General features: G+C 41.9%; 1 protein-coding gene across 2 annotated transcripts in view; it reads left to right on the top strand.

Moving 5' to 3' along the window:
• Nucleotides 1–719: 719 nt before the first annotated feature.
• Nucleotides 720–26,898, top strand: part of AGXT2 (alanine--glyoxylate aminotransferase 2) — a 43,905-nt gene continuing 17,726 nt past the window's right edge. Inside the window, exons 1-9 of one of the 2 annotated variants that reach the window (XM_011944339.1) lie at nt 720–864; nt 7,683–7,768; nt 8,886–9,070; nt 11,322–11,445; nt 13,068–13,162; nt 14,857–14,950; nt 15,575–15,668; nt 21,772–21,872; nt 22,426–22,518. In XM_011944339.1, coding sequence (XP_011799729.1) covers nt 777–864; nt 7,683–7,768; nt 8,886–9,070; nt 11,322–11,445; nt 13,068–13,162; nt 14,857–14,950; nt 15,575–15,668; nt 21,772–21,872; nt 22,426–22,518 — 960 coding nt within the window. In that variant the 5' untranslated portion in view covers nt 720–776. Of the gene's footprint in view, nt 865–7,679; nt 7,769–8,885; nt 9,071–11,321; nt 11,446–13,067; nt 13,163–14,856; nt 14,951–15,574; nt 15,669–21,771; nt 21,873–22,425; nt 22,519–26,898 lie in introns of both variants that reach the window. The other variant, XM_011944338.1, reaches the window with a different exon arrangement.

Here is a 26,898-nt window from a genome sequence, read left to right as displayed (position 1 = left end):
ATTTATATAAATATATATTTAGCTAAATAGTTGCTTATGGGGATTGAAGGTAAGGGGAGGCTAGAGGGATAAATGGGAATTTAAGAAATAATGAAAATAAGGCACACTAACTCCTCAGCTCTCAACCATTTGCCTTCCTCAGACACAAAAAAGGATCCACAGCTGTCCAGAACCTTACCTAGTTATTTGGTACTCTCTGATTTCTTTGGAATGGCTCCTTCCCCATTGTTTTCTCCTCTTTCTCTAAGACCCCCAAAACCAATTTATTTGTTCATTCACTTCATGCATATCCTCCTTTTTACTCTCTTAGTCACATCTCTCATTTCTCAGTCTCTGACCCCTTCAACCATGTCCTGATCCTTCTCCTACACCCAGCACAACCCTCCTGCAGAGAAAAGTGTACCCGGATGAAACCCCGATGGAATACTAAACTAACAGAACTCGTCAGATGACCTTTGCTTTATCTGCCTGCTTTCTTTCCTCTTCCCTTCTGTTCTCTTCTTTTCCTTTCTTTTCTCTCCTCTTCTCTCTCTCCCTCCTACTTTCACTCTCTCTCTACCGCTTTTCCTCACTCTCTTTTTCTCCCCCCTTGAAGGCACTGTTACTAGCAATAGAGAGCTCTGGGGCTTGCCTGAAGTCATGGGCAGTTACCACTCCAGGATTCCCCTTTCAGCGCCTCCTCCCCATCTTAATCTCAAAGTCCAGCAAGGATAGTGAGCAGTTAGAGCCCGACCTCCAACCTACTTCCACGGGGGTTTGCTTCCTGAGTAGGAGAGATGACTCTAGTCTGGAGACATTTGCTGAGACCCTTGTGCCTGGTCACCTCCACTCCCAGGATCCTTGAGATGCGTCCTTTCCTGAGCCGTAAGTGGAAACCAGGGGGACATGGGTCAGTTGAGGATCAGCGAGAGGGGAAGACTTGAGCTCTGAAGGCTGCTTCCTGGGATTCTGGAATGTTAGACCTGGATGAGGTCTTAGAGATGAGGCAAATTTTTAACACACAGGTTCTCACCCTGAGTCGATGCCCCATTTTCATAGACAATATTTTGTAATACTCCCTTTTATTTTGAAATGAAATTCATGGATAATAAAACCTGACTATGCTTAATTTCAACATAATGACATGTTATCTCAGCTGCAATATTTTTAAAAACCAAAGGAAAGCAATTCAAAATAAAGTGTGACTTCAACTTACAGATGCCCAAGGATGATTTCTACTTTTTCTTTTTTGAGACAGGGTCTCCCTCTGTCATGTAGGTTGGAGTACAGTGGTGTGATCATGGTTCACTGCAGCCTCGACATCCCAGACTCAAATAATTCTCCCACCTCAGCCTCCTGAGTAGCTGGAACTATAGGCACATGCCACCATGCCTAGCTATTTTTCTTTTTTAACTTTTTGTAGACATGGGGTTTTACTGTGTTGCCCGAGCTGATCTTGAACTCCTGGGCTCAAGCAATCCTCTCACTTCAGCCTTTTAAAGTGCTCGGATTGCAGGCCTGAGCCACTGCACCTGGCTAGGATGACTATTTTAAAAAACATAAAGCATCTGTATGAATTTTCATCATGCCTCTAGAAAGTGAGACCATTGTCTCAATTACCAACAAATGCTGTGATTTACCCAGAGTCATCCAAGCCAGGACTTGACCCCAGGCCCTCCCCATCCACTCAAACTCTCCTCTCTGCAGCAGGAACGGGAAATATGGGGAGATGTGGGGTAACCAGACATTGCCAGCTTTATGAGTGATATCCTATGTGCCTGTGATTTTCACATGGATCTTGTTTCACGAAAGCCCCACCTACTCCCCAGCAAATTCCCTCATGCAAACATGAGATTAAGCAGCTGTCTGTACGTTTATGTGCCTGTGCTTCACAGGCCCTAAACAGGTATGGGGACCATTTTCCATTCCCCATTGTGACCAATTTTGTCTTCATTCTCTCCTCATCTTTCCCTTTTACCCTCCTTCCTTCCTCTCCTCTTTGCTTTCTTCCTCCTGAAAACTGCAATTTTTTGATACTTGATACATGCATGATGCTTTCAATGCATTATGTCCTTTTATCTTCAACCAAACTTGTTAGTGAGTACTATTATCTCATTCCACAGATGAGGAGACAGGGTAATAAGGAATATCTAAGAAATGTGGTCAAAGGCAGAAAAATGTAAGTGACAACTTGGGATTCCCAGCCAGGCCTATCTGACTCCAAACTCGGAGAGATTCTACCAGGCCCTGTCTATCCTCCCCCAGTCTTCCAGTCCTGTTTGGACTGCTCTTTTCCCTTGGTCATGAGTTTTTTGCCAGAACATCACTTAACTCCAACGTTTTCTCAGAAGCAGGTAAAATTATACCCAGTCTTATGCTCAGTGAGGAGGAAATTATGCTGAAAGTACCAGCTGCTGACCTAGCAAGAGAAATGCCCTAGGCTGCCCCCTCCCCTTTCCTACCCCAACCTCTGAGCATTGTGTAGCTGCACAGTGGAGCAGCAGATAACCTAGACAGGGCAGGTGAGTCCTAGTACCTAGAGATCTTGATCAACTCATTGGGGATGCCTTACCATAGGCCCAGCAAGGACACTACGAAGGAGCAGTCTTAGAAAACCACACCACCTAGACTGAATGCCATCCTCATTACCTGGCCTTGCAAAAACCTTTGGGACTCTTATGTCTACTTTCTTACCTACTCTACCTAGGTCTATGCTTCCTTGTGCTTGTTCATCCAAACACACACTCACTGAACATATACTTTGAGAGCACCTGCCACATGCAAAATATACATTCAGGCAAAATATATGAGCATCTATTATGCACCAGTGCTGGAGACTTAGCCACAATAGGCAAGAAAAAGCCCCTGCCCTCTATTTCAGGAAGGAGATGGACATAAACGAGTAAGTAAATACGTAAATATATATATGTGTGTGTATGTATGTATTTATGTATGTATCCAGTAGAGAAGCATACCATGAATAAAACCAAATCTGGAAAGGGAATAGAAAAATATAATGGGGGAGGTGGGAAGGGAAGGGGCTGTGGTAAGGAGATTACCATGTTTCAAGTGCAAAAATAAATAAGTCACAACTCTTGTATAGTATCTACATAGTTACTATACAATATGCATATGCCTAAAATGTTCAGCCTTGTTTACGCTTTGATATGCGCAATCACTTTGGGCCAAGTGTATGCAAAGTTATGGAAGCAATTTGCTTTCAGTACAAAAATGTGGAGAAATATCTCAGTGGGGCATTCTTTCCTACCATTAGCTAATGACTGTGAAATGTATAACATTTGCAGGTGGCTGGGGTATGTGCTCCCTGTAGCAATTTCCTACTATATGCCTGCTCTCCCACAAAGGAAGGGGGGCACAAAAAGTAATCCATTTCCAGCTGAGATGTTTCTCCATTCCTGCCAAGGCTATTTTAAGAAAACATTTAAAATTTGCCCTAAAGGGGGGCCTCCCATGTGCACCCCTCCAGGCAGCCTTGCCACAGTCAGAACTGATTTAACACGTGCCAAGGGCCAGGAAGGGTGATCACAGAGAATGACTACTCCCAAACACGCAGAAGGAAGACCCACTCACCTCAGAATCAGGAATCGAGCAGTGCTCTTGCTTGTGCACAGACACAACTGCCCCTGTTTGGCTTCAGCAAAAGGGCATATACTGGAAGGGTATGAAGGAATGGAGGCAGGGAGGGAAGGCGGCTGAAATAATCAACGGGAGGCTGAGGAGGTGGACAGGACCCCACACGCAAAGAAGCCAAGGAAGGCCAGGCAGAAGTAGAGTAAATTCTGGTAGGAACCGCCTCTTAGCAGCTTTGCTGGGGGGGATGCAGGCACCCGGCATTCATCGCTGTCATCCTTTCACCCAGAGCATGCATGGGACAGAGGGGACCTCCACAGAGAGGGCTGCGAGAGATCACGTCCTGAGCTGAAAAATACCGAACAGCAATGGCGAGGGTCCTCGGCAGTGTCCTGCAGACTGCAGTCCCATGAGTGAAGGAAAAAGAACCACTCTGGAGTCTCCAAGCTGGCAGCTCCAGGACAGGGAAGCAGAGGAGAAAAAGTTTCTCTGCTGACCAGACACTGTCACTCAGGCATCCAAACACCAACACAGCTTCAGCAGGCCTCCACGGGAGGCGTTGTCTCAAACCCTCGACGTTAGTGAGGGACTTCAAAACTGCCAAGGCCTCAAATTCCATCTGTCACTGACTCTACTCTAAGGTGGATGCAGGATGAAATCTTCCTTTCCTAACTCATTGGCTATCCTAAGTATTAAATGAGATTCCAAATGTGACAAGATTTTTTTCAAGTTACCTAAGATGCTATACAGAAATGAGATAAATTGGCATTTGGGGCCAGGCTCAGTGGTTCATGCCTGTAATCACAACACTTCCAGAGGCCAAGGCAGACAGATGACTTGAGCTCAGGAGTTCGAGACCAGCCTGGGCAACCTGGAGAAACCCGGTCTCTACTAAAAATACAAAACATTAGCCGGGTGTGGTGGCATGCACCTGTGGTTCTAGCTACTAGGGAGGCTGAGACAGGAGGACTGCTTGAGCCTGGGAGGTACAAGTTGCAATGAGCAGAGATCCCACCACTGCACTCCATGTAAGACCCCATGTCTATTAAAAGTAGAAAAAGGAAAATAGCTGGGCATGGTGGCATGTGCTTATGGTTCCAGCTACTCAAGAGGCTGAGGTGGGAGAATAGTTTGAGCCTGGGATGTCGAGGCTACAGTAAGCCACGATCACAGCACTGTACTCCAGCCTGTTTGACAGACAGAGACCTTGTCTCAAAAAAGGAAAAAAAAGAAATCATCCCTGGGCATCTGTAAATTAAAGCCATACTTTATTTTGAATGCTTTCCTTTGATTTTTAAAATTATTGCAGTAGAGATAGCATGTCGTTATTTTAACACATTATATGAGCATTGGGCAAGAGAGCCAGACTCTGGCTCAATAATAATAATAATAATTAGCATTTTAATAAATCACACTGTGTCCACTGCATATTTTCAAATATTTTAGAATCTTTTTTTCATTTTAAAGGGTGAGGAAGCCCTTAATAAATACTCCCTCTGGGCTGAAAACTGGTTGTGAATACTGAAAAACTCTTTATCATTACAAAGAGAATTTTCCCAAGAGTTTCCAAATGCCAAAAAAGATTGATTTTTCTCACTTACTTTGCTCAACAGTTTTTGTCATTTGACATCATGATTTTGGGGAAAGAAAACAAAGTTACGGTGACCTGTAAACTATAGAACTCTGAGAATTAGGCAGCTGGGAAATGAAAGCTTGCTAGTTACCCACTTGGCATTTATTATGCAAAAGCGATGCTGTTCTCCAAATTGAATTCCATCTTTCAATGTCTTGAGTTGCTCATGTGAATTGAAGTGAAAATTGATGAATTGTATGAAAATCATTAGCTGTCATCTGTTTAGCCTAAAAAGACACTATCCGATTAGTTAAAACAATGAGACAAAACAAAACAAATACCTATTCACAAATAGACCTTGGATATAGTTTTATTAATCCTAATCTCATTCATTCCTTCCCCTCTACCTCCATCTCTCTCTCTTTCTCACACACACACACACACACACACACATACAGGTATGCATATGCATATACACACATACACAATCTCCAGGAGCCCCCAAAAAGCTTTATGAACACTCAACTCTTACATCATCCTCAAAACCCAGGCTATTTTGAATAAAGAATGCATGCAATTATCTAGATAATTAGATTTTAATTTTTTTCTGGAAAATAATAAAAACCAAAGCAGTTTCATTTATTTCTGTCCATCAAATATCAACATTATTACTATTATTTTTGAGTTTTAGTTATTTATTAAGAGGGGTGATATGACAGTCAATAGATTTGGAGGTATTATCCAGATTTATTTCACTTACTGACCCCTATTATATTTCTCCTACTTGCTCGTTACTCTCTATTTCTTCCTTCCTTTTTCTTCTTCCTTTCTCCCTTCTTCTCTTTCTTCGTCTTCTTTCTTCCTTGCAGAATTTCATGTATTTCATTTGAAGCCCTCACTCCGCCATCATATGCTTATCACTTCTGTGAATAAATGAATAAATAAACCTGCCTTCACTGTTTAAAATTCAAGCTTTTCTTTATCAAGTCTTTCTCTCCAACTCCCTTCCCCCTCTAGCCTACTTTCGTAAATCCTATAACCTTGGAGTCAAGAGAGCCTACAACCTCCTCAATGGGCAACTCCAATTTTGCAGACAGAAAAATGAGACTGAAGAAATGAAAGGATTTTTGAATTCTTAGAAACACTCAGAAGTTTTGTTCCATCTCAGAAGCTAATGCAGAGAGACACAATGAAAAGCTTTTTAAAAGGTGAAATTCTCAGAAAACTGAAGCTATCAAATTTTTTGGTCCTTTCTATGCATGAAAATCAAAAGTCACTTGCTTTTAAAGTAAGAGCAAATTAATGACATTAGTGATTACTTAGAGCAGAAAAGTGAATGGAATCTCTTTGAAAGAAGATATATTCAGAGCTGTTACTTTCCATCTTCATTTAAACACACAATTGTTCATTATGTTTCTCAGGACTGTGACTTCATAACCACACAAAATACTAACATTTCTTTCTTGCATTCAAACCTTCAGGCTGAGAAAGAGACATAATTTCCTCAGCTCTCTCCACCTGTAAAACTATCTTAATGGTGACCTTTAGTCTTCAAAATTAGGAGCATCTTTCCTAGGAGTACTTGTAAGTTCTCTAGAAACCTCTTCCAGCTCTAACGTTCTGATTCCATTATTCCATCCCACTGCTGCAGAGGGGCCAAAATCTGTGCTGTCAGGGAAGGGTGGAAATGGCTGAGGAATGAGCAAAACAGTCCCCTGGGCTAGAAGTCAGAGGAATTTGGTTCTCGTTCTTCACCTCACTAGCTTGATAGCCTTGAACAGATTAATTTACCACTTTATGCTGGTTTCCTTATCTATAAAGTATGCATTTTGACACACACACACACACACACACACTCACACACACAAATGTAAGGTCCCTCCTAGCTCCAAATATTTAATGAATCTGGTTCAGCTTATCCTTGTTTTGTCACAGCCTTGTGTTGGTAGCCGTTTTTCTTTTTTTTTTGGAGTGGGGGAGGTTTTGTCTTCTGGGTCTATTTGCCTGTGTTTATTAGTCTAGTTTATTGTCTAATACCTGCCTCTCCTCATTCCCTACAAGAATAGTCAAACAGTCATTAATTCCATGTGTACTGACAGCTAACCAGGTACCAGGCACTGACTAAACACTAGAATTCCGGCACTAGGCAGCTTGAAGCCTGAAAAGCACCTCTATTAACAGAGGATGGACTCCAACAACACATTACACTGGCAGAAGTTTTGCCTACTGATGAGAGAATCAACATGGTGAGGGTAACACGGGCAGTTTGCCTAAACTGAGCTTCCCAAGCTTGTGAGGGACTGCAGCAAATTGTTTTTCCAGACTAGATTTGAGAAGAACTATCTTTTTTTCCTCCAGAAAACTCATTATTGAGATACTCAGTTTTTAAATCCAAACTAAAAGCTGATTTACATGACGTTTTAACTAAGAAATAAACAAAATTGTCTAAGCAGTTTTATTTGGATAACTATAGGTGACTTTCACCAACAGGCCTATGTCATGCTTAGTTGAGGATTCTAACTCACTTCACTTTCGGTAGGTGCTTCCTGGACATCAGTAACCAAGCTCAGTCTTCATACAAGGCCCAGAATGCCTCCATGTGACTTCAAGCCTGAAAGATACCAGGTAAGATTCGGGGCTTTAAGAACACTTTAAGAACTCAAAGAGGTAGTTTCTCTGGGGAGGTCTCAATTGATTGTTTCCTTAAGAATGACACAAAAATAGCCCTGCTTGCCACTAAACTATCTCATTCCAGATATTGTACCTCTAAGTCATTGGAAGCATCTGAAACCCTCTTACTCCCTTAATGTTAGTATATAAATTGGTGTCCGTGTGTGAGAGATAGAGACAGAGACAGAGGCAAAGAAAGAGAGTACAAGAAACACACTATACATGATAATTAATATATGTATTGCAGGGAGATACACACACATCACACACATTGGCTTTAAAGTAAATGTTGCTCCTGTTTTAACTGACTCATGTGGCCATCTGACCTTCCTGAGCCCTCCAGCCAAAATTATAGTTATATTTTTGTTCTCAGGCTAATAAAGATTGAGCTGGCATTTTCTCTCTCACTTTCTCTCTCTTTCTTTCTTTCTGTTTCTTTCTTTCTTTTTTTCTTTCTTTCTTTATTTCTCTCTCTCTCTCTCTCTCTCTCTCTCTCTCTCTCTCTCTCTCTCTCTCTCATGCATGCACATGTGCATGCACACACACACACAGCAACTCCTTTATTCTACATGATACTTACAGGTTAGAAATTGTAGAATCAATAGGTGCTCATGAGGGATCCACAAAGAAGAGAAGTACAGGAGAGATATTTTATAATTAAGGATACACACATGACTAGCACTTCACTGTATTTTTATTTTTTAAAACACTACCACAACAAAAATGACTTATTAGTTCAGACTAATTGCTTATTAGTTCAGACATTTACTTCCAAAGTCTATTTTTTTCGTAGTTAAAATCAACTCAAAGCCAAGGCTTTTCATTGATAGATAGAAATTCCAGCCCTTTTCTAGAAAGAGATTGAAAGCCTACAAAGAATAATTCACCTCCTTAAAAGAAAAGGCTTTAATTTCTTGCAAGGATGATATTGGGTAAGTACACCCACTTTTGAGCCTCTACAGGCTAGCAGCCCTCTGCTCCATCCACTAGAGAAACTGGGCACTATTACTCATAGATTGACTGCCATTGACCTTCTAAGAAGTGTGCGAGTTTAAATCTTGTTTATCTACAGTCCCTTGGCTACAACCGTGTCCTGGAAATCCACAAGGAACACCTATCTCCTGTGGTGACGGCATATTTCCAGAAACCCCTGCTCCTCCACCAGGGGCACATGGAGTGGCTCTTTGATGCTGAGGGAAACAGATACCTGGATTTCTTTTCCGGGATTGTTACTGTCAGTGTTGGCCACTGCCACCCGTGAGTATCCTTAAAATCTGGGGATTTTTGTTGCAAAAGAATGCATGGAAAACAATTATGCTAGTGATTCCGAACTCTTGATTTGCTTATCTTGGTTAAAAAATATCTATGACAGATTGTGGCTGACACACTCCCTTCTATTTCCTGAGTACAAAATCTTGACACTCTACTTTTCCTTTTCTTGACAATGCAAGATTTTGTTATTTTCATGTCACATGTAGTGTGGCGTGTACCATGTGACTGGAGTCTTGCTGTGTGTGTTTCTCATTAGCAACAGCTTTCCAAAGAGAGGGGTGCATTCAGGGAAAGGAAGGGAAGGGAAAGGCAGGTGGCTCTCAGAGAAACACATGACGGGCTTGTCAGGCGAGGGATGACGAGAGATGAGAAATAGCTTCTAGCCTGGGGAATCTTTTCCATGGCCTCTGAGAGATGGAAGAGGAAGAGAAGAATGATAAGAGACATATGCAATTCTAGCTGGAAATTTACCTGGAAATGTATGAATCAATTAATCTAGAGATTATCTGCAGTGATGACGGTACACTCGCCCACACAGATACCCTTGGAGTATTCTTGGGTTCCATGCAGTGCTCTCATTTCATGTCTGTTCTCTCTTTCTTTTAATAATCTGACCAATGCAACCTCACACTAAGTTAGGGGAAAGCAATAAAGCAGCAAGTCTAAAACAAACCGAATAGGTGTGGGACCTTCCGTCAAAGCAGGAGGCCAAGAGTCCCCCCTCACACAGCTGTCAGGAGGTAAGAAGTGAGTGTGCCTCAGGGTTCCAGCCCTCATCTTTTCCTCCCCTTCACTTCTCCTACACTCTTTCATGATCAGGAGGCCCTAGTCCCGTGCAAAGTCACGAGAAGTATCCAAAATAAATGTCAGATGCAATTTCAAACATACGACAAACATACACGAAAGAAGTAGAGAAAATGGAATAGAAAATGAGTTCAAACATTCTCATTGAATCTTCCCAATAACATTGACAGTCTTCCCTGGAAATGGGAAGCCATCTTTTTTCCCCCTCCTGTGACTTTCATTTATTTTACTAAACAATGTTTTTGTCAAGTGTCTCTTCTTTTCAAGAATTTACTGATACTCTACAATTTTCTAAAGTGAGTTTCATGGAACATTGATCACAGGAGTTTCCGTGGAAAAGGGTCCCATGAGAAAATAAGTTTGGGAAACACTTTAAACTATTTCTCCTTTCTGAAGAGAAATAGTGTACACTAGTCTATTATAGGTACTAAATGTCCTACAGTAAAGACATCTGTATAATTTCTCAAAATATTTACCCACTGGATTGATTTCTTCTGATGTGAAAGATATTAATAACAAATAAAATTGGTATGTAACAAACTTTAGCAATTAATGTTCTTTACAGCAAGTTCAGGCATCTTGGCTTGTGTTTTCAAAGCTAAGTCAAGTTCCACAAATCTATCATCCTTAGTCCCTATTATCTCTCAGTATGAAACTTCTAATCGCGTAAGGTTGGCCCAATCCTTCAAAGAATGTGGCTTTATAGTTACAAAATGTTCATCCACACTAACCACTGTTCAGACTCAGATATTAGAATCTCCGTGCAGAAAAACTGTTAATCTTAGTCTGACGTGGTAGCATGCACCTGCAGTCCCAGTGACTTGGGAGGTTGAGACAGGAGGATCTCTTGAGCCCAGGAATTGGAGATTGCAGTGCACTTTGATTGTGCCTGTGAATAGCCACCACACTCCAGCCTAGGCAACACAGTGAGAACCCATCCCTTAAGAAAGAAAGAAGGAGGGGAGGAAGGGAGAAAGAGAGGAAGGAAGGGAGGGAGGGAAGAACTGTTGATCTTGCATACATGTGCTTGATGAATCTATTCTTCTTTAGAAAAACAAAATGGAAAGGATTCAGGCTTACAACTAGTCATCTCTTTTTCCAAACTCTTCAAAGGATGGCTAATAAGAAAGCATAGTTAGAAGAAATTCTAAACCCAAACTTCCTCTTAAACTAGGTATTTCTTTTCTAAAATCCCTGTAATCATTGAGTCTTCTTTTGAACCCTGCTCTTGGAGAGGAATTCATTACCTTTTGAGGCAACACGTCCCATTTCTGGACACCTGTAGTGGTTAAAGGAGTTTATTCTCACATGTAAATAAAATCTGCCTCTTGAAACTCTTTGAGAAAAAACAGTACGTTCGGGTCCAATGACCAGTGTGTGTGCCGGAGGGGCGTGACACGCAGTGCAGGTAACTGCTCTACTGCTTATCCAGGAAGGTGAATGCAGTGGCACAAAAGCAACTCGGCCGCCTGTGGCATACAAGCACTGTCTTCTTCCACCCTCCAATGCATGAATATGCAGAGAAGCTTGCCGCACTTCTTCCTGAGCCTCTTAAGGTACAATGTTCTTCCTACAGGAGCTGAATGTTATGGGGAGAAAAAAAGGTACGATGCTCCCAGCTCAAAGGGACAGGAGTCTTATGATTCCAGGGGAGCTGCCCTAGGAAGCAGGAACATGGGCAGGGAATTCAGTCTGTACATTGAACATCTGTAGTGGTGATCTGATAGCTACATCTGAAAGCAATCAGACAGAAGGGAATTTATGAATTGCTGGTGAAACAAGCCAGTGTTCCCTTGTGTCACCTCTGAGCCTCTGTCTCTCTTTGGTTGCTCTCCTCAACATATCTTCGCAGAAATCATTTCCCAGGAGCCATAGGCCTGTTGATGTTCTCTTCAATGTCCTCAAGAGGTTTTTATCTCATTGCTCCTTAGCCTTTCTGCAAAGTTATTTGCATTTCTTTTACAAAGAGTGAAACCATTTTTAATAAATGCTATTTGGTTCATTTGGTCTAAAACACACTTAGATTTTTTTTCTACATGAGCTGTTTTTCTGCATCTGAAATGACTGATATTTTAAACTGAACTGAGAAGTTAGAATGTTGGCCAAGATTTGCAATTAGGCATTAAATGAGTTAATACATATGAAGAACCTAGAACAGCACTTAGTCTCGAGTGTTAGCTATTATTATTTTACCATGTTGTCTACATTACCTAGAGTAGATGAAGAAACCTGGAAGAACTGCAGCCTCAGTTTAGCCCCAGATGTTCATGGAAGAGCAGAAGCAGAGAGTCAGCAGAGTCACAAACACATGTCTTCCAGTCCCTGAGTCTGGAGGGCACAGTTCGCTTTCCTTCTCCCCATTCTTTCGTCCAGGCTGAGCTGCATTTTTTGTTTACTTGTTTTTTCTCTTTTTTTTTTTTTTTGAGACAGAATCTCATTCTGTCACCCAGGCTGGAGTGCAATAGTGCAATCTCGGCTCACTGCAACCTCTGCCTCCCAGGTTCAAGCGATTCTCCTGCCTCAGCCTCCCAAGTAGCTGGGATTACAGGTGCCCACCACCACACCTGGCTAATTTTTGTATTTTTACTAGAGATGGGGTTTCACCGTGCTGGCCAGGCTGGTCTCAAACTCCTGACCTCAAGTGATCTGCCCTCCTCAACCTCCCAGAATGCTGGGATTATAGGCCTGAGCCACCACACCCAGCTTGTTCACTTGTTTTTTCAACATTCACACACACAACACAGTCAGGCTGGGACAACCCCTGGAGTTGCAGGGTCAGAGGTCCTGTCTTGTTCCAAGCCTTTAGAATCAGGTGAGTGGGTTAGGGTCAGGAGCCAAGAAACCCAATCTTTGAATCTCTCAGCTACTCACTGCTGTGTGCCCCTCAGCAAGTCTCCTCTCTTGGCATTTTGCAGACCATCAAATAAAGCCAGTGAAAGCCCGGAATGTTCCACAGCGGAGACAATCTCTTAGCCATTTTTGTACGTCTAGCACTTAGCGGCTACTGGAGGAAAGGCTATGGAATCCATACGGTGGTTAAATGGTGGAACTGCTGGGTAATCCGAGCTCATATGAAGGGAACTCTCCTTAATACTCAGGGACTGGACACGTGCCCTTTAGCAATTTTAAATGAATGGGTAATAAGGAATGAGGCCACATGTCTTCCTTTCCTCTCTAGGTCATTTTCTTCGTGAACAGTGGCTCAGAAGCCAATGAGCTGGCCATGCTGATGGCCAGGGCGCACTCAAACAACATAGACATCATTTCTTTCAGGTAATCACAACTTGGAATATTCAACTTTAGGAACACTGACTTACCCCCATTCTTAATGTGTATCTTTACATTAGCATGGAGTGGGAGAGAGGTTTTCTCGGGAATATTTTTCTAATTGTTAAGTTTTAAGGAAGGATTGGTCAATTGAATTTTATAACAGGATAACTGCATTCAAGTTAGCCTTATACAAGAGAGGGGGCCCCAACTGGTCACAAACAGCTTGAAGTCCTCATTATGTCATAGATCCTCCTGTGGAATTAAAGAGAAACCCACTTGACAGTTTTTTAACGTTGAAGATGTGGCAGGGACCGCACCGTATATCAAGCAGTAAAGGACTGTTCCCCACCTTAGAAGATCAAGGCTCTACCAAAAAATACTGGCCCGTTTTAATTTCTGCTTATGATAAGGAGCTGTCTGCTTATTTCGTAGTGCTAGCTGCACCCGTTTTTCACCCTTTATTCTCCTTAAGTTCAGAGGATGCACATATAACCCTGTATATTTCTGCTTCTTCCAGTGACTTTTGAGCACTGATAACAGATTAATTAATAAACCCTTCATGGCTATATTAGCACTAAAAATAATAGAAAACTAAGCATTTTGCTCAAGTTACCTTCCTTGAGTAATTGTACACAGCACATTTAAACAGACTCATGAAAGTTAATGTAAAAGATAGGAGTGACTTATGGTAAAAGTTGATGGAATGAAGAAACAGTGGTATTTTTAACCTGTCTGGTCATAATTTCTGTGTGAATTCAAAAGAAGGTTTTATTTAATCCTTATGATAGCACATTCAATACTGCACATTCCCTATCAAATGAACATGCAGTTATTACAGGAATCAGGAATATGGCAATAAAGAATTGTGATTAATGTATTACCTAAATAACATTCCAGAATGTGTATGCCCATGTAAGTATTAAGTAGTCACAGTACTACCAGGGTTCTACCACAGTACTACCAGTACTACCAGGGTTCAACACACATTGTGTCTCCTTTTTCAAGATATATTAGGTCGGTGCAAAAGTGATTGAGATTTCTGCCATTAAAAGTAATGGCAAAAACCACAATCACTTTTGCACTGACCTAATACAACCATTCTTTTGAATAGTCTTAATAGTCCAAAATCCTTGTTTAAAGGTGATTTTGGTATGTGAAATTGTTAAAACTTATTTGAAGCTGACACTCATGATTAGGAGCATTTATACTAAACATAACTGTTTCAGGTTCAAAAGAAACAAAACCTATGTTTCTTAGATGGAGAATAAGGTAATTTATAAGGTGTGTAAGTCCCTAAAGATATTGAACAACAGATATATCACAGGAAAAAATATTTGGCTTCCCAAGGCGACTACTTCGAAGACTGGTATTCATCGAACATGTAATTTCTGGTATGTTGCTAAAAGATGAGTCTCATTACTATGGAGTAATAGAGTAGGGCAGGTCCTAAGACTGGAGGTCTTGGACAAATGTTCTCCAAAATTCCTTTCACAGTTTCAAATCTATGTTTTCTAACAACAGTTAGAAAAGACTATTAAGTACATTCACCTGACGTAGGCTTAGATGTGTTCTTAGAAATCAGAGGTGGATGTGAATTATATTCTATTTCATCTTCATGGCCTTCCTGGATTTTCTCTTTTGTTCTACTCAGTGGACCAGGAACTTGACTCAATCCTCCTGTTGTTTCTTTTCTGCAGAGGAGCCTACCATGGAGGCAGTCCTTACACACTTGGTTTGACAAATGTAGGGACCTACAAGATGGAACTCCCTGGTGGGACAGGTTGCCAACCAGTGAGTTTGGAGATTTTTCTCTTGTTTCTTTAAAGACTGCTGGGTATGTGAAGTAGTTGATCAGGTTTTCCTGGTATAAGGAGTAGAAACTAATATAAAGCCTGTCATTAATCAGGGGCTCAATTTGACCTAATTGAATCGGAGAGCACTTGAGGACACCATTAGAAAAGCCTTCCGAGTCTGAGTAATAATTAATGACAGGGTTTTAAAATTTATTTTGCTTTTAAATAAAATCAAGTAAACTGCAAAGCTCTGAGAATCTTGAATGCACAAAATTTCTATGAAGTCATCACTGTAGTCACCTTCTGTTCCCACTTACTGTACCCACCTTTTCAGCATCAGAATCAGATACCTAATTATTCTTATTCTTTCAGATGCCCTCACCCACTGCACCCTTGAGCAAGTTGTTTCCAGTCTAACATTGAAATCAGTTTCCTTGTTAGAGTGCCCACATAGCTGATTTCTAAGAAAAAAATTATCTCTGCAAAGCAGATTATTCAGTTTTCATCTTAAGTGGGGGAAGAATGAGGGAGGAAAACTAAGAAGCCCTCTTGTCTTGATGGCGGCCTAAATGGGCGGTCTCGTGTTCATGTTTGGCCACACTCCTTCTTTTGTCATTTGCAGACAATGTGTCCAGATGTTTTTCGTGGTCCTTGGGGAGGAAGCCACTGTCGAGATTCTCCAGTGCAAACAATCAGGAAGTGCAGCTGTGCACCAGGTCCGACTGGGCAAGGGAGGGGCCAGTGGAGGGCTGGATGTTGGAAAGGACATGAATAAAGGCACACCTATCCCTGAAGGAACAACTGAATTTGAAAACATGGAAAAGGGAAAATCCAGAGGAAGCAAAACTGGAAAGTAACCAAGTTATTCCTCATTGAATCAACACTTATGCCTGCTATCACTTCACTCTCAGACCATCTGTCTGGCCACATAGGAAAAGCATCTCATGCTATCAGAGCCAAGCTTAAAAAAATGACTATCAGTTGGTACTTGATTCAAGGCATTCTATTAGCTCTATTATAATAGCAATAGCTCTGGTGTCAATTTTAAAATGAAACAAGCTGGACGTGGTGGCATGCCTGTAGTCCCAGCTACTTGGGAGGCTGAGGTGGGAGGATTACCTGAGCTGAGGAAGTTGAGGCTGCTGTGATTCATGATTATGCCACTGCACTCTAGCCTGCATGAAAGAGCAAGCCCCGGCGGGGTGTGTAGCTCATGGCTATAATTCCAGCACTTTGGGAGGTCGAGGCAGGCAGATCACCTGAAGTCGGGAGTTTGAGACCAGCCTGGCCAACATGGTGAAACCCTGTCTCTACTAAAAATACAAAAATTAGCCGGGCGTGGTTGTGTGCACCTATAATCCCAGCTACTCAGGAGGCTGAGGTTCAAGAATCACTTGAACCTGGGAGGCAGAGGTTGCAGTGAGCTGAGATAACACCACTGCACTCCAGCCTAGGTGGCAAGGTAAGACTCCGTCAAAAAAAAAAAAAAAAAAACCCCAAGAAACCAAGATGGGTGGAATTATTTACCAATCCCAATGGATGGAGGGAAAATAATGCTTTTGGGAATCTCAAAACTCCAGTCAAAAAGTTCTCCAGGGACTGCCAGCCAAAATGAGAGCATCTGTCAAACAAAACACAAGGCTGCCCTTCCTTCAGGCTGCTGACAACCCTAGCAAAAATTTCAAAGCCTTTCTCACAAGGAGAACTTCCATTTGTCAATCACATTTTTATTTGCATTCTTTACCTGTACTTAACAGGAGGGCGAGGAGGCAGGAAACATCATCTGTTCCTTGCTAATCAACAAGTCCTGCCTCCGATTTGTCATCGCAACCTTTTGAATAGCTGCTCCTTAGTAGTTCTGAAGGAAATAACTAAAAGCTTCAGCCCAGTGATTTTTAATGGAATAGTGTGAATCACTGGGTTGAGAGGAAAAATACAAAACAGAAGTCTTAAAAACCAGCTCTGAAAGGAAGAAAATTCACCGTCGTCTTAAAATTCAGATGACATAATAGCAAAATGGAGGTAAGAGAATGAAAAAGTAAGTACTGGAACAAGCCAAGATGTCACGCTCACGGAATTTAAAATCAGAAGGAAATGTAAAGCTATAAAGTTATAAATCAAACTCTTCACTTTAAACATGAGGAAAGCCAGATTCATAGAGAGGAGACTGGAAGGCTAAGATTTGACCCCAGGTCTTTTGACTCCAAAACCAGTGCTCCCAATTCCTATAGCCATCCTCATCCACACTGATGTGCCGTCAAGATAAACCCAAGCTGAAAAATCATTCCTTTCCTGCAGGCCAGGACTGAGGAGTTGCATGAAGTCAAGAGATGGATTCCACTCTCAGCTCTGGCATGGTTCAGCTATGAGTAAAAGCTTCACCTTTTGCTTCAGTTTTCTCATTTGTAAAACAGAGACAGCAATATCTGGTTGCTGCCAACACCATCGCAGCACTTCATGAGATAAGGCATAGAGAGTTTATGTAGAGAAAACCAGACCACAGCAATACTTCGTAAAGCCATATTTGAATATTGTATCTGTATGGCATCAAGAACTAAAATCAGTTTGATGCACCTCCCAGACCCTGGTCTGACTGCAAAACCACCAGCACAGAGCCTAGTAGACAGAAGTACTCAAGAGGTGGCCATTCCTTCTTTTCCTGCTATATGTTCCTCTTTCCATATAGAAGAGAGACAAGCCTACTGTAAGGCCTACTATAGGACTACTTAAGCAAATTTGACAATACCAGAAGTCCATGGTCTCTCTAGTGGCATCTAGAGGCTAAATGATAGTGACAGGTGTACATTTCTGCTCTGAACTATTGTCTTTGGCATATCTGAAGTCAGCTGTTTTCTTTTTTATTTTTATTTTTTTTTTGAGGTGAAGTCTCACCCTTGTCCCCCAGGCTGGAGTGCAGTGGCGCGATCTTGGCTGACTGCCACCTCCACCTCCTGGGTTCAAGTGACTCTCCTGCCTCAGCTTCCCGAATAGCGGGGATTACAGGTGCCTGCCACCATGCCCAGCTAATTTTTGTATTTTTATATTTTTAGTAGAGACCAGGTTTCACCATGTTGGCCAGGCTGGTCTCAAACTCCTGACTTCAGGAGATCCGCCTGCCTTGGCCTCCCAAAGTACTGGGATTACATGCGTGAGCCACCGTGTCCAGCCAGCTGTTTTCTTAACTCATATCTTCAATAGACAAGACTATTTATGTAATCTTTGAACAGGATTGGAATACAAAAGAAGGACCCCAGCCTCCTCCACTGCCTTTAGGACCTGGGAAGGGTTTGGTCTTTGCTGTAAAACTGGAATATTCATATATGTTTACAAAAGCATCCAAACATGTACAGTTCTTTGACTATAGATGTTGCCTGTTCTCAATTCCTCTTAACCTATTGATAGGAATACCTTAAGAGGAATCGAGGCACCAACCATGGTAGAGATTTTTCTCATCTCAGAAATATGTCATCTCTCCCAACAGAGGCAGGGGGCCATTTTGTGAGTCTAATCTAGATGTTTATGTGATATATTTCTTTGTTCTACTCCATCTACCTCCCAGGGGTTTTTCTCCCCAGGGGTTCATTCCAGGCCCTGACTTTCCAATGTAAACCATGATGAGATTCAATCCTCATTACCTACTGCCCCCACAATGTTCCAAACCAGGTACTGATCATGTCATTCTTCTTCTTTTGAAAGACAACTTTTGTTTTTCTTAAAAATTGTAGTTCTTTCTTGGCTCCTCACTCAGCTTAACTCTTTCTGTACCACCAGCTGGAATAAATTCTTCCTTCGCCATCCTGTTGCAGTATTCAACAGAACATCCTGTCTTCACCCCCTTGGGGTTTTCCACCAAGCCTCTGCAGAAGTGGCCTAACCTGGGGTTACAGCAATGAGCCAATGCAGCTAGTGTGAAATAAAGTAAAAAGCTCATCACAGTCGATGACTCTCTCATCGCTGAGCATGTGGACAGAGAGGGAAAAAGTCATGAAAGGTCTAGCATAGGTTCAAGCAAAACCTTTTGGTTTGGTTCTGCCCAAATTTAAGCTCCACTCTTTGATTTCTCCAGTTATAAATGGGCTTGTTAAATTTCCAATTTATGTCTCTTGAACATAGTTCTGACCCATCTTTTAGGGTCATCTGAAGCTGTTTTCCTTTCCCAATAAAAAAGGGAAATTTCTGTCTCTAGAGGCATAGATTTATTTGTCTACTGTATTCTTCTCATCAAAACAACACAAGTGATGCCAAAAACATACTTTGAGGGCTTGATATACTTGTCATTACTTCCTTTCTCACACCCTCAACCTCCAACCTCCAGCTAACCAAAGATATCAGGTACCTCTGTCAATTAAACTTTTCCGAATATCACATGTAACCTAAAAATATGTTCGGGGCCAGCTAGTATTTTCTCACTTTTAATGAAGAGCTGAGGTATAAAATTCAGTTTTGATAGTGATTGCAGAAGGTTTCTATTCCTTCTGTCTAGCACCGTGGAGACAGCACTGCATCCATGCCTCTAGGCAAGCACTGGGATGGTAGGTGGTGACCCAGACTGCTTTCACTGTCACTTGGGTTGGGGCTTTCCATCCCATCCACATCTTTCTCTGCACTCCTTCTGTCATCTATGGATATAAGTTTAAGTTCAGAGACTGCAAGGTACTGTTTAGAACCAAATAACAGTTATGGATAAAAATTCTGAAGGCTCAGTCATGTATGGATACAACTGATCTGGGACCTTTGTTATTCCAGAATAGAAGAATTTCTCTCTCTCTCTCTCTCACCTTTCCTGCTTCCTTGGTGATTCCCACTTTCAATTTTGACACACAGATGTAGGCTTTTGGAGCTTGGGCAAGACTGCTGGGAAATCTTCCCACTCTCCTCTCGTCCTCTCCCATCCACAGGATTTCATGCCTGTGTGTCTGTGTGATGAGGCTTGCAGCTGGTGAAGCATGGCAGAAATGTTTCTAGTATCTTTAAGCAGGATGGGAAAGTAGATATGGTTAGTACTAAGACAACTGAGCTGGATGGACAGCTGGTACTGGTAACATGATAGCCTGGCTTTTCTCCAGTGGAAAACAACTGAAAAATTCTGGATAAAATGAAACGTATTCCCTTCAAGGCATGGATACAAGAAAGCACAAATTCTCAGAAACACAAAGAGATCATTAGGGTAATGCAGGCAGCTTTGACCCTGAGAGCATTTGTTGAACCTGGTAACCTTGAGCTTCCATGCTGATGGCTCTGTGGAGTGCAGGGAAGAGATGACAAAGTCCAGGGCCCAGCCAAAGTAAGGGATCTTATAGGAAACCCTCCCCTGCCACAAAGCCGGAGCCCCCAAGGGGCCACCTCTTCATCCATGGGTCAACTAGAATTAAATACACCACCAAGAACACGTTACCCATCACAGGCCAAAGGGCCTGCAAGGATTCTGGTGCTGAATGGAAGTGGAGGGACAGGGAGGAACCACCACCGGAAATTTCACCTGCAGGCTGGCTCTCCAAGGCTTTGCATTGTGAACGCTCATTTCCTCAAGCTTATAACTTAAAGGACTCTTAGACTCTAATGCCCTGCATGCTTGGAAGCTGCAAATTCAAATAGACTCTGGAGGGATCTACCTCATTCTGGGTCTCAAAGAATTCTCACAAATGAAATTCCAAGGAAAATAAACTGCCCCTTGTCAAAAATAAACATACAATACACAAAACTCTACAATCAAGAAAAAGATCTGCAAGGATTTCAAATAACAGAATTATTAGATAGACTATGATATGAATATGTTTAACACATTCAAAGAAAATCAAATATAAGCTTGGAAATATGTGAAATGGATAGAACATCATGAAGAATAAGAAAGCAAGTTTTGAAAACAAATATGTCTTCTAGTAATATAAAAGTGATTATTGAAATTTAAAACTCAGCAGGTGGGTTTAACAGCAGTAAGATGCAGCCAAAAGGAGAAGTAATGAATTAAAGACAGATCACTTCAACAAGGGCACTTTACTGCTTTTCCCCATTAGAAAGACCTCTAAAAAAAAAAAAAAAAAGAAAGACCTTCAAGCAAAATTGCTCAATGTCTCACTTCAGCCATAATTTCTACTATTTGTTAATATTTCCTTCTTAATGCATTAAACATTTACTGAGCACCACCTACAGTGTACCGAACAGCTTGTTTGGCCACAGAGATTTTAGAAATGAACAAGGCATAGTCCCTGCCCACAAAAGCCTCCTGATTAATGGGAGAAAGGCCTGTTAAAAACAAGCACGGGACCAAGTGCCAAGGGCTGCGATGGATGGAAGCCACCTGGCTCTCGAACATTTCTCTTTAAACTGAATTCTAATTGTTCTACAAACATATTTACTAACTCTAAAGACAAAGACACTTTGTAGCTTTAAAACCGTACATCAGATTAAATGGCAATGAAAGGAAATAGAGTTATTTTCAAATAAATTAAATCACTCTAATTCCATTTGAATTAGATCCACCCGTTTTAGAGGACGGGCATCCTTAGGTGAAACAGCTGTCTATACCAGCTCAATGACACTTCGGGACATTTTTTCCCCAGATGGAAAGAACTGAAGTGGTTTGTTTATGCCTTTATGGCTATCCTAATCTCCCTTCTTGAACCAAAGTACAAGTTGTTCAGAGAGAACGTTCCCCATTCAGAAATGCATATCCTCACTCCCAATCCCTGATTGACCTACCCTGTCTGGTTGTTGTTTTTTTTTTTTCTTTTTCTTTCCTGTTTTTCCCCATGCTTCTAGATATCAGGCTCACATTTTCAAATGCTGTGTTTGTTTTACTTTGTTGTTTGTTTTTTGCAGACTGCTGCCAAGCTAAAGACCAGTATATTGAGCAGTTCAAAGATACGCTGAGCACATCTGTGGCCAAGTCAATTGCAGGATTTTTTGCAGAACCTATTCAAGTGGGTACATGAATCTAAGACATTAGTGGAGCTGAATCTTCAATTATCAGAAAGTTTTAACTCATACATTCTAGAGAATTCTAAATGAAATAAGTGCTTACTATGTCCCTTTCTAAATTCGTCCTCTTGGTCTCCTTGAAAAAAAGAAGACACTGACTTTCAAATGATCTTTTAAAAACCCTCTCCTCCATTTCCACCAGACAGATGAAACTACTGAACTCCTAAAATTCTTAAGAAGAGGAAACCCTGGCCATTTTTAGCTGCTTAAAAACATCTGCATTGTCCAAAGAACTCTTTCGTTAGTCTCACCAAATTCCTCTATTCTACTGTTTCCTAATCTCGGAAAATAATCAACGTTTGCATCTTTTTTCCAGAAGTCATGGTATAGAGTAATAACTCCTCTTTTCACCCATAGTGAAAACTGTTCTGTAGACTGCTGTTAAAATTGCTAGTGTTACTATCATGATATTGATGATAATTATGATCTAACTTTTTGTATACTTTGAAAGGCCGATGCTATTATTATAGGTCTTCTGTGTCTGGTCTTTTGCAGGGTGTGAATGGAGTTGTCCAGTACCCAAAGGGGTTTCTAAAGGAAGCCTTTGAGCTGGTGCGAGCGAGGGGAGGTGTGTGCATTGCAGATGAAGTAAGTAGCATATAAGGGTGCCATTGAGTGCTGTGGGAACAGGAGATGCACAGACAGAAACCTACTAAACTTCCTCTGTGTTCCAGGCAAAGTCTCCAAAGTTTGTCTACAAATGAATGAAATTTTTGCTAGTGGGCTGGTTGATTTGTTAGTACATTCGCTGATCAGTTTAACAAGTGCAACAGAACTTAAATATCCAAACTGATGTCTATCAAATAAGTTGCTAACGGTCATATATGATGTTATTAGACCGTGACTCAACGTATTTTTTAAATTCCTTTCTAGGGATTATTTCAGGAGCTGACAAACCACACAGGAACTTTAATCTCACAGCTAAGTTTTTTGTTGTTTTTATTTGTTTGGTTATTTTGAGACAAAGTCTCGCTCAGTCGTCCAGGCTGGAGTACAGTGTACGATCTCGGCTCACTGCAACCTCCGCCTCCTGGGGTTCAAGGAATTCTCCTGCCTCAGCCTCCCGAGTAGCTGGGACCACAGGCATGTGCCACCAAGCCTGACTAATTTTTGTATTTTTAGTATAGATGGGGTTTCACCATGTTGAGCAGGCTGATCTTGAATTCCTGACCTCAAGTGATCCACCTGCCTTGGCCTCCCAAAAATCCTGGGATTACAGCGTGAGCCACCATGCCAGGCCCAATAGCCAAGTTTTTAATCTCAATTTTTGCAAAAATAGTATTTACCAACCTGGCAGCATATACCTTTCTGACAAAACTTGCCTGGAAATAATGTGGGGTTTTTTTGTTTTTTTGTTTTTGAAACAGAGTTTCTCAAAACAACAAGAGAGAGTTTCTCTCTTGTTGCCCAGGCTGGAGTGCAGTGGGGCATCCTCTGCCTCCCAGGGTTCAAGTGATTCTCCTGCTTCCGCCTCCCAAGTAGCTGGGATTACAGGCATCCGCCACCTCACCCAGCTGATTTTGTGTTTTTTAGTAGAAACTGGGGTTTCTCCATGCTGGTCAGGCTGGTCTCAAACTCCTGACCTCAGGTGATCTGCCCGCCTTGGCCTCCCAAAGTGCTAGGATTACAGGCATGAGCCACCGCGCCCGGCTGAAATAATGTTTTTAAAAAAATAATAATAATCCAGCTTCTAAATTAGAAGAGTACCACCACTGCAGATACTGCATTTGAAAATAGTTCCCAGAAAATTGTAAAATAGATTTAATTAAAGCAGCATTGGTGGAATAAGCACACTACCCCCAAGGGCATTACTTTAATGGAAATAAAATTCATTGGCTATGTGAGCTCCAGCTGTGTGTTTTTAAAAGGGATTAATTTACTTAAATTACACTTCATATTACAGTGTATCAAAGAAAGTAGTCCTCTGTCTACTTAGAATAGTTATGGAGATTAAAAGACCAGAGGATGACCACAAGGGCCACAGAAGCCCTGCTTTACTGCTGGGTGACTATCTTGATTGGACTAACAGGTGGTTAGACCAGCCAAGGACAAGTGGAGAACCTGTAAGTATGTTTCACACCTATTTCAGTCCAGCCATCATTGTTGGAATAGACTTCCTCAACTAAAAATTTCCTACAGCTAGGCTGGGCGCGGTGGCTCATACCTGTCATCCCAGCACTTTGGGAGGCTGAGGCAGGCAGATCACTTGAGGTCAGGAGTTCGAAACCAGCCCAGCCAACATGGTGAAACCCCAGAAATTTTGCAATTTCTGCCTGGGCAGCTGGGTCTCTGTTATGCCCAAGTGCATTGGATGTCCCTGGTGTACCACAGGCAACTTGGGCCAGCCTGCTCCTGCTGTGCCCATCCTCCCTTCTCCAATCTGCCCACAAACCGATGGAAGTCCTGGCTGGAGAAAGATAATCTGCTATTTTAAAAAAGAAGAGTATATCCAGTCAGTTTGAAATTAGCTACATCATTAAAAAGGATAAACTTTGGCCTCCAAATCAGCACATAGTGAAGCTGTCACAGTCAGACTAATTAAAGAGATGGTAGGCTGAATTCAAAGGAAATATGAATTTCAGAATTTTCTGTCTTATGGTTTTATGACTTTCAAACAATGTAATTGTAATTGTTAAGGATACCTGTCTAACACAGGTATCCTTAAGAAGGATTATTAAGGATAATCCTTAAGAAGGATTATTCTGAGGACTAGGTAAAAATAAGGATAGCTGGAACTTTCTGAGTACCTACTGTGTGTCAGGCACTGTTCATAACACTTTGCATGTGTTAACTCAGTTCATACCTATCAACAGTTCTATAGTTCTATATGCCCCATTGCTATTATTCCTATGTATTAGTCCTTTCTCATGCTGCTGATAAAGAAATACCTGAGACTGGATAATTTATAAAGAAAAAGAGGTTTAAAGGACAGAGTTCCATGTGGTTGGGGAGGCCTAACCATCATGGCAGAATGCGAAAGGCACATCTTACATGGCAGCAGACAAGAGACAATGAGAGCCAAGCAAAAGGGGTTTCCCCTTATAAACACATCAGATCTTGCGAGACTTATTCACTACCATGAGAACAGTATGGGGGAAACCGCCCCCATGATTCAGTTATCTCCCACCAGGTCCCTCCCACAACACATGGGAATTATGGGAGCTACAATGCATGATGAGATTTGGGTGGGCACACAGCCAAACCATATCATCCCATTTTAAATATAAGTGAATTTAGGTCCAAGGTGGTTAAACAACCTGTCAAGCTTATGCCGTTGGTAGGAATAGGTCCAAGACTCAAATTCAGGCTCCCAAAACCACATGACTAGCCACTGTATCAAGCTGCCCCTCCAAAATGACAGAGCGTGGAGTAGAAAGGGCAAATCATGGCAGAAAGGGAAGGAACACAGGATAGAAAAACCTGAGTGCAGAGGGCCAGTTCTGTCGAGGAGCAGTCTTACACAAGTCATCTTAATTAATAATCAGTGGCATTCTTTTCTTTAAAATGTGGAATCTGGATTAAAGGTAGAAAACTGGCAGCCTCTGGGCCTATATTGACATAGACTGATTCTGAATTTGAAACTGACTGCAGGGCATGCCCACCCATAGTCCCCACCCCACTTGCTGTCATGACCCAGCCTGCTCCTCTCCCTAACGTATGCTCCTCATCTCCAAAGACAGTTGAGTTTATGGACATTAGAATGATCCATCTCTGTGCTACTGTAAGAGTCTATGAAACTGATACTAAACATGGTTTATTGTTCTACATAATTCCACGCATTTGTAACCGAGTCCAAAGCTTGTACCACTTGCTGCAAAATAGTCAATAAGTCAAGCAATAAGGTGTTGGGGCAAGGAAGATCACTTTATTTCGGGGAGCAAGCAAACCGAGAAGACAGCAGACTCATGTCCTAAAGAACCACCTTGGCCGAGACAGGCGGATCACGAGGTCAGGAGATTGAGACCATCCTGGCTAACACGGTGAAACCCCGTCTCTACTAAAAATACTAAAAACTAGCCGGGCAAGGTGGCAGGCGCCTGTAGTCCCAGCTACTCAGGAGGCTGAGGCAGGAGAATGGAGTGAACCCGGGAGGCAGAGCTTGCAGTGAGCCAACATAGCGCCACTGCACTCCAGCCTGGGCGACAGAGTGAGACTCCATTTCAAAGAAAAAAAAGAACCACCTTAAGCAAATGTGGGTTCCTTTTATGTTAAGGGAAAGGGGAAGAGGGAGGGGGTTGAGGTCAAAAGGTGACTGGTGACCACAGACATTTGAGCCACAGCAGGGGTAAACTTTCGTCCTTGGTCAGGTTACAATACTGTTATAAATTTTTAATGTAACGTTGTTGCTTGTGTGTACACCTTTCTTATCTCCTCAGGGATTCTTTTTAAAGCATCCTTGCCCTAGTTAAACTATAAACTAAATTCCTCCCATAGTTAGCTTAGCCTATAAGCAGAGATAAACAAAAGCAGTTAACCTAAAAGACATCATCACAGTGGGAGAATGAGAGCAAGCTGGTTAGGAGCAAAATGGAGCATGTCATGCTAGGCTTCCTTTTCACTGTTACACATTGTCCAAGCAATCTGACTTTCCACCATTTATGCCGTTTATGTATGGTATTTAGATAGAGTGAAAAAGACAGGCAGGAAGACAAAATGGATGGATTTTCCATGAACTCCTCCTACATTATCCCATTTGGAAAAATCAATCAGTTGTCCAGAGGCTAATTAGTAGGAAGGAGGCCACCCAGGATTCCAGCCCAGGTCTGTCTGACTCCCAGGTTAAGCTCTTCTCCTATATTGGTCACTGTCATCTAATTGTAACCCCCAGAATCTGCCCTTGCTGCAGCAGCCTGGAGAAAGTAGGAAAATGAGAAGTGAATCTGAAAAGGACACTCACTCTTTTTTTTTTTTTTTTGAGACAGAGTCTCGCTCTGTCGCCCAGGCTGGAGTGCAGTGGCCAGATCTCAG

The sequence above is a fragment of the Colobus angolensis genome, unplaced genomic scaffold, assembly GCF_000951035.1.
Source record: "Colobus angolensis palliatus isolate OR3802 unplaced genomic scaffold, Cang.pa_1.0 Scaffold230, whole genome shotgun sequence".
Classification (NCBI taxonomy): Eukaryota; Metazoa; Chordata; class Mammalia; order Primates; family Cercopithecidae; genus Colobus; species Colobus angolensis.
Note: the sequence above shows the minus strand (reverse complement) of the source record. Positions and strands in the feature narration are given on the sequence as shown.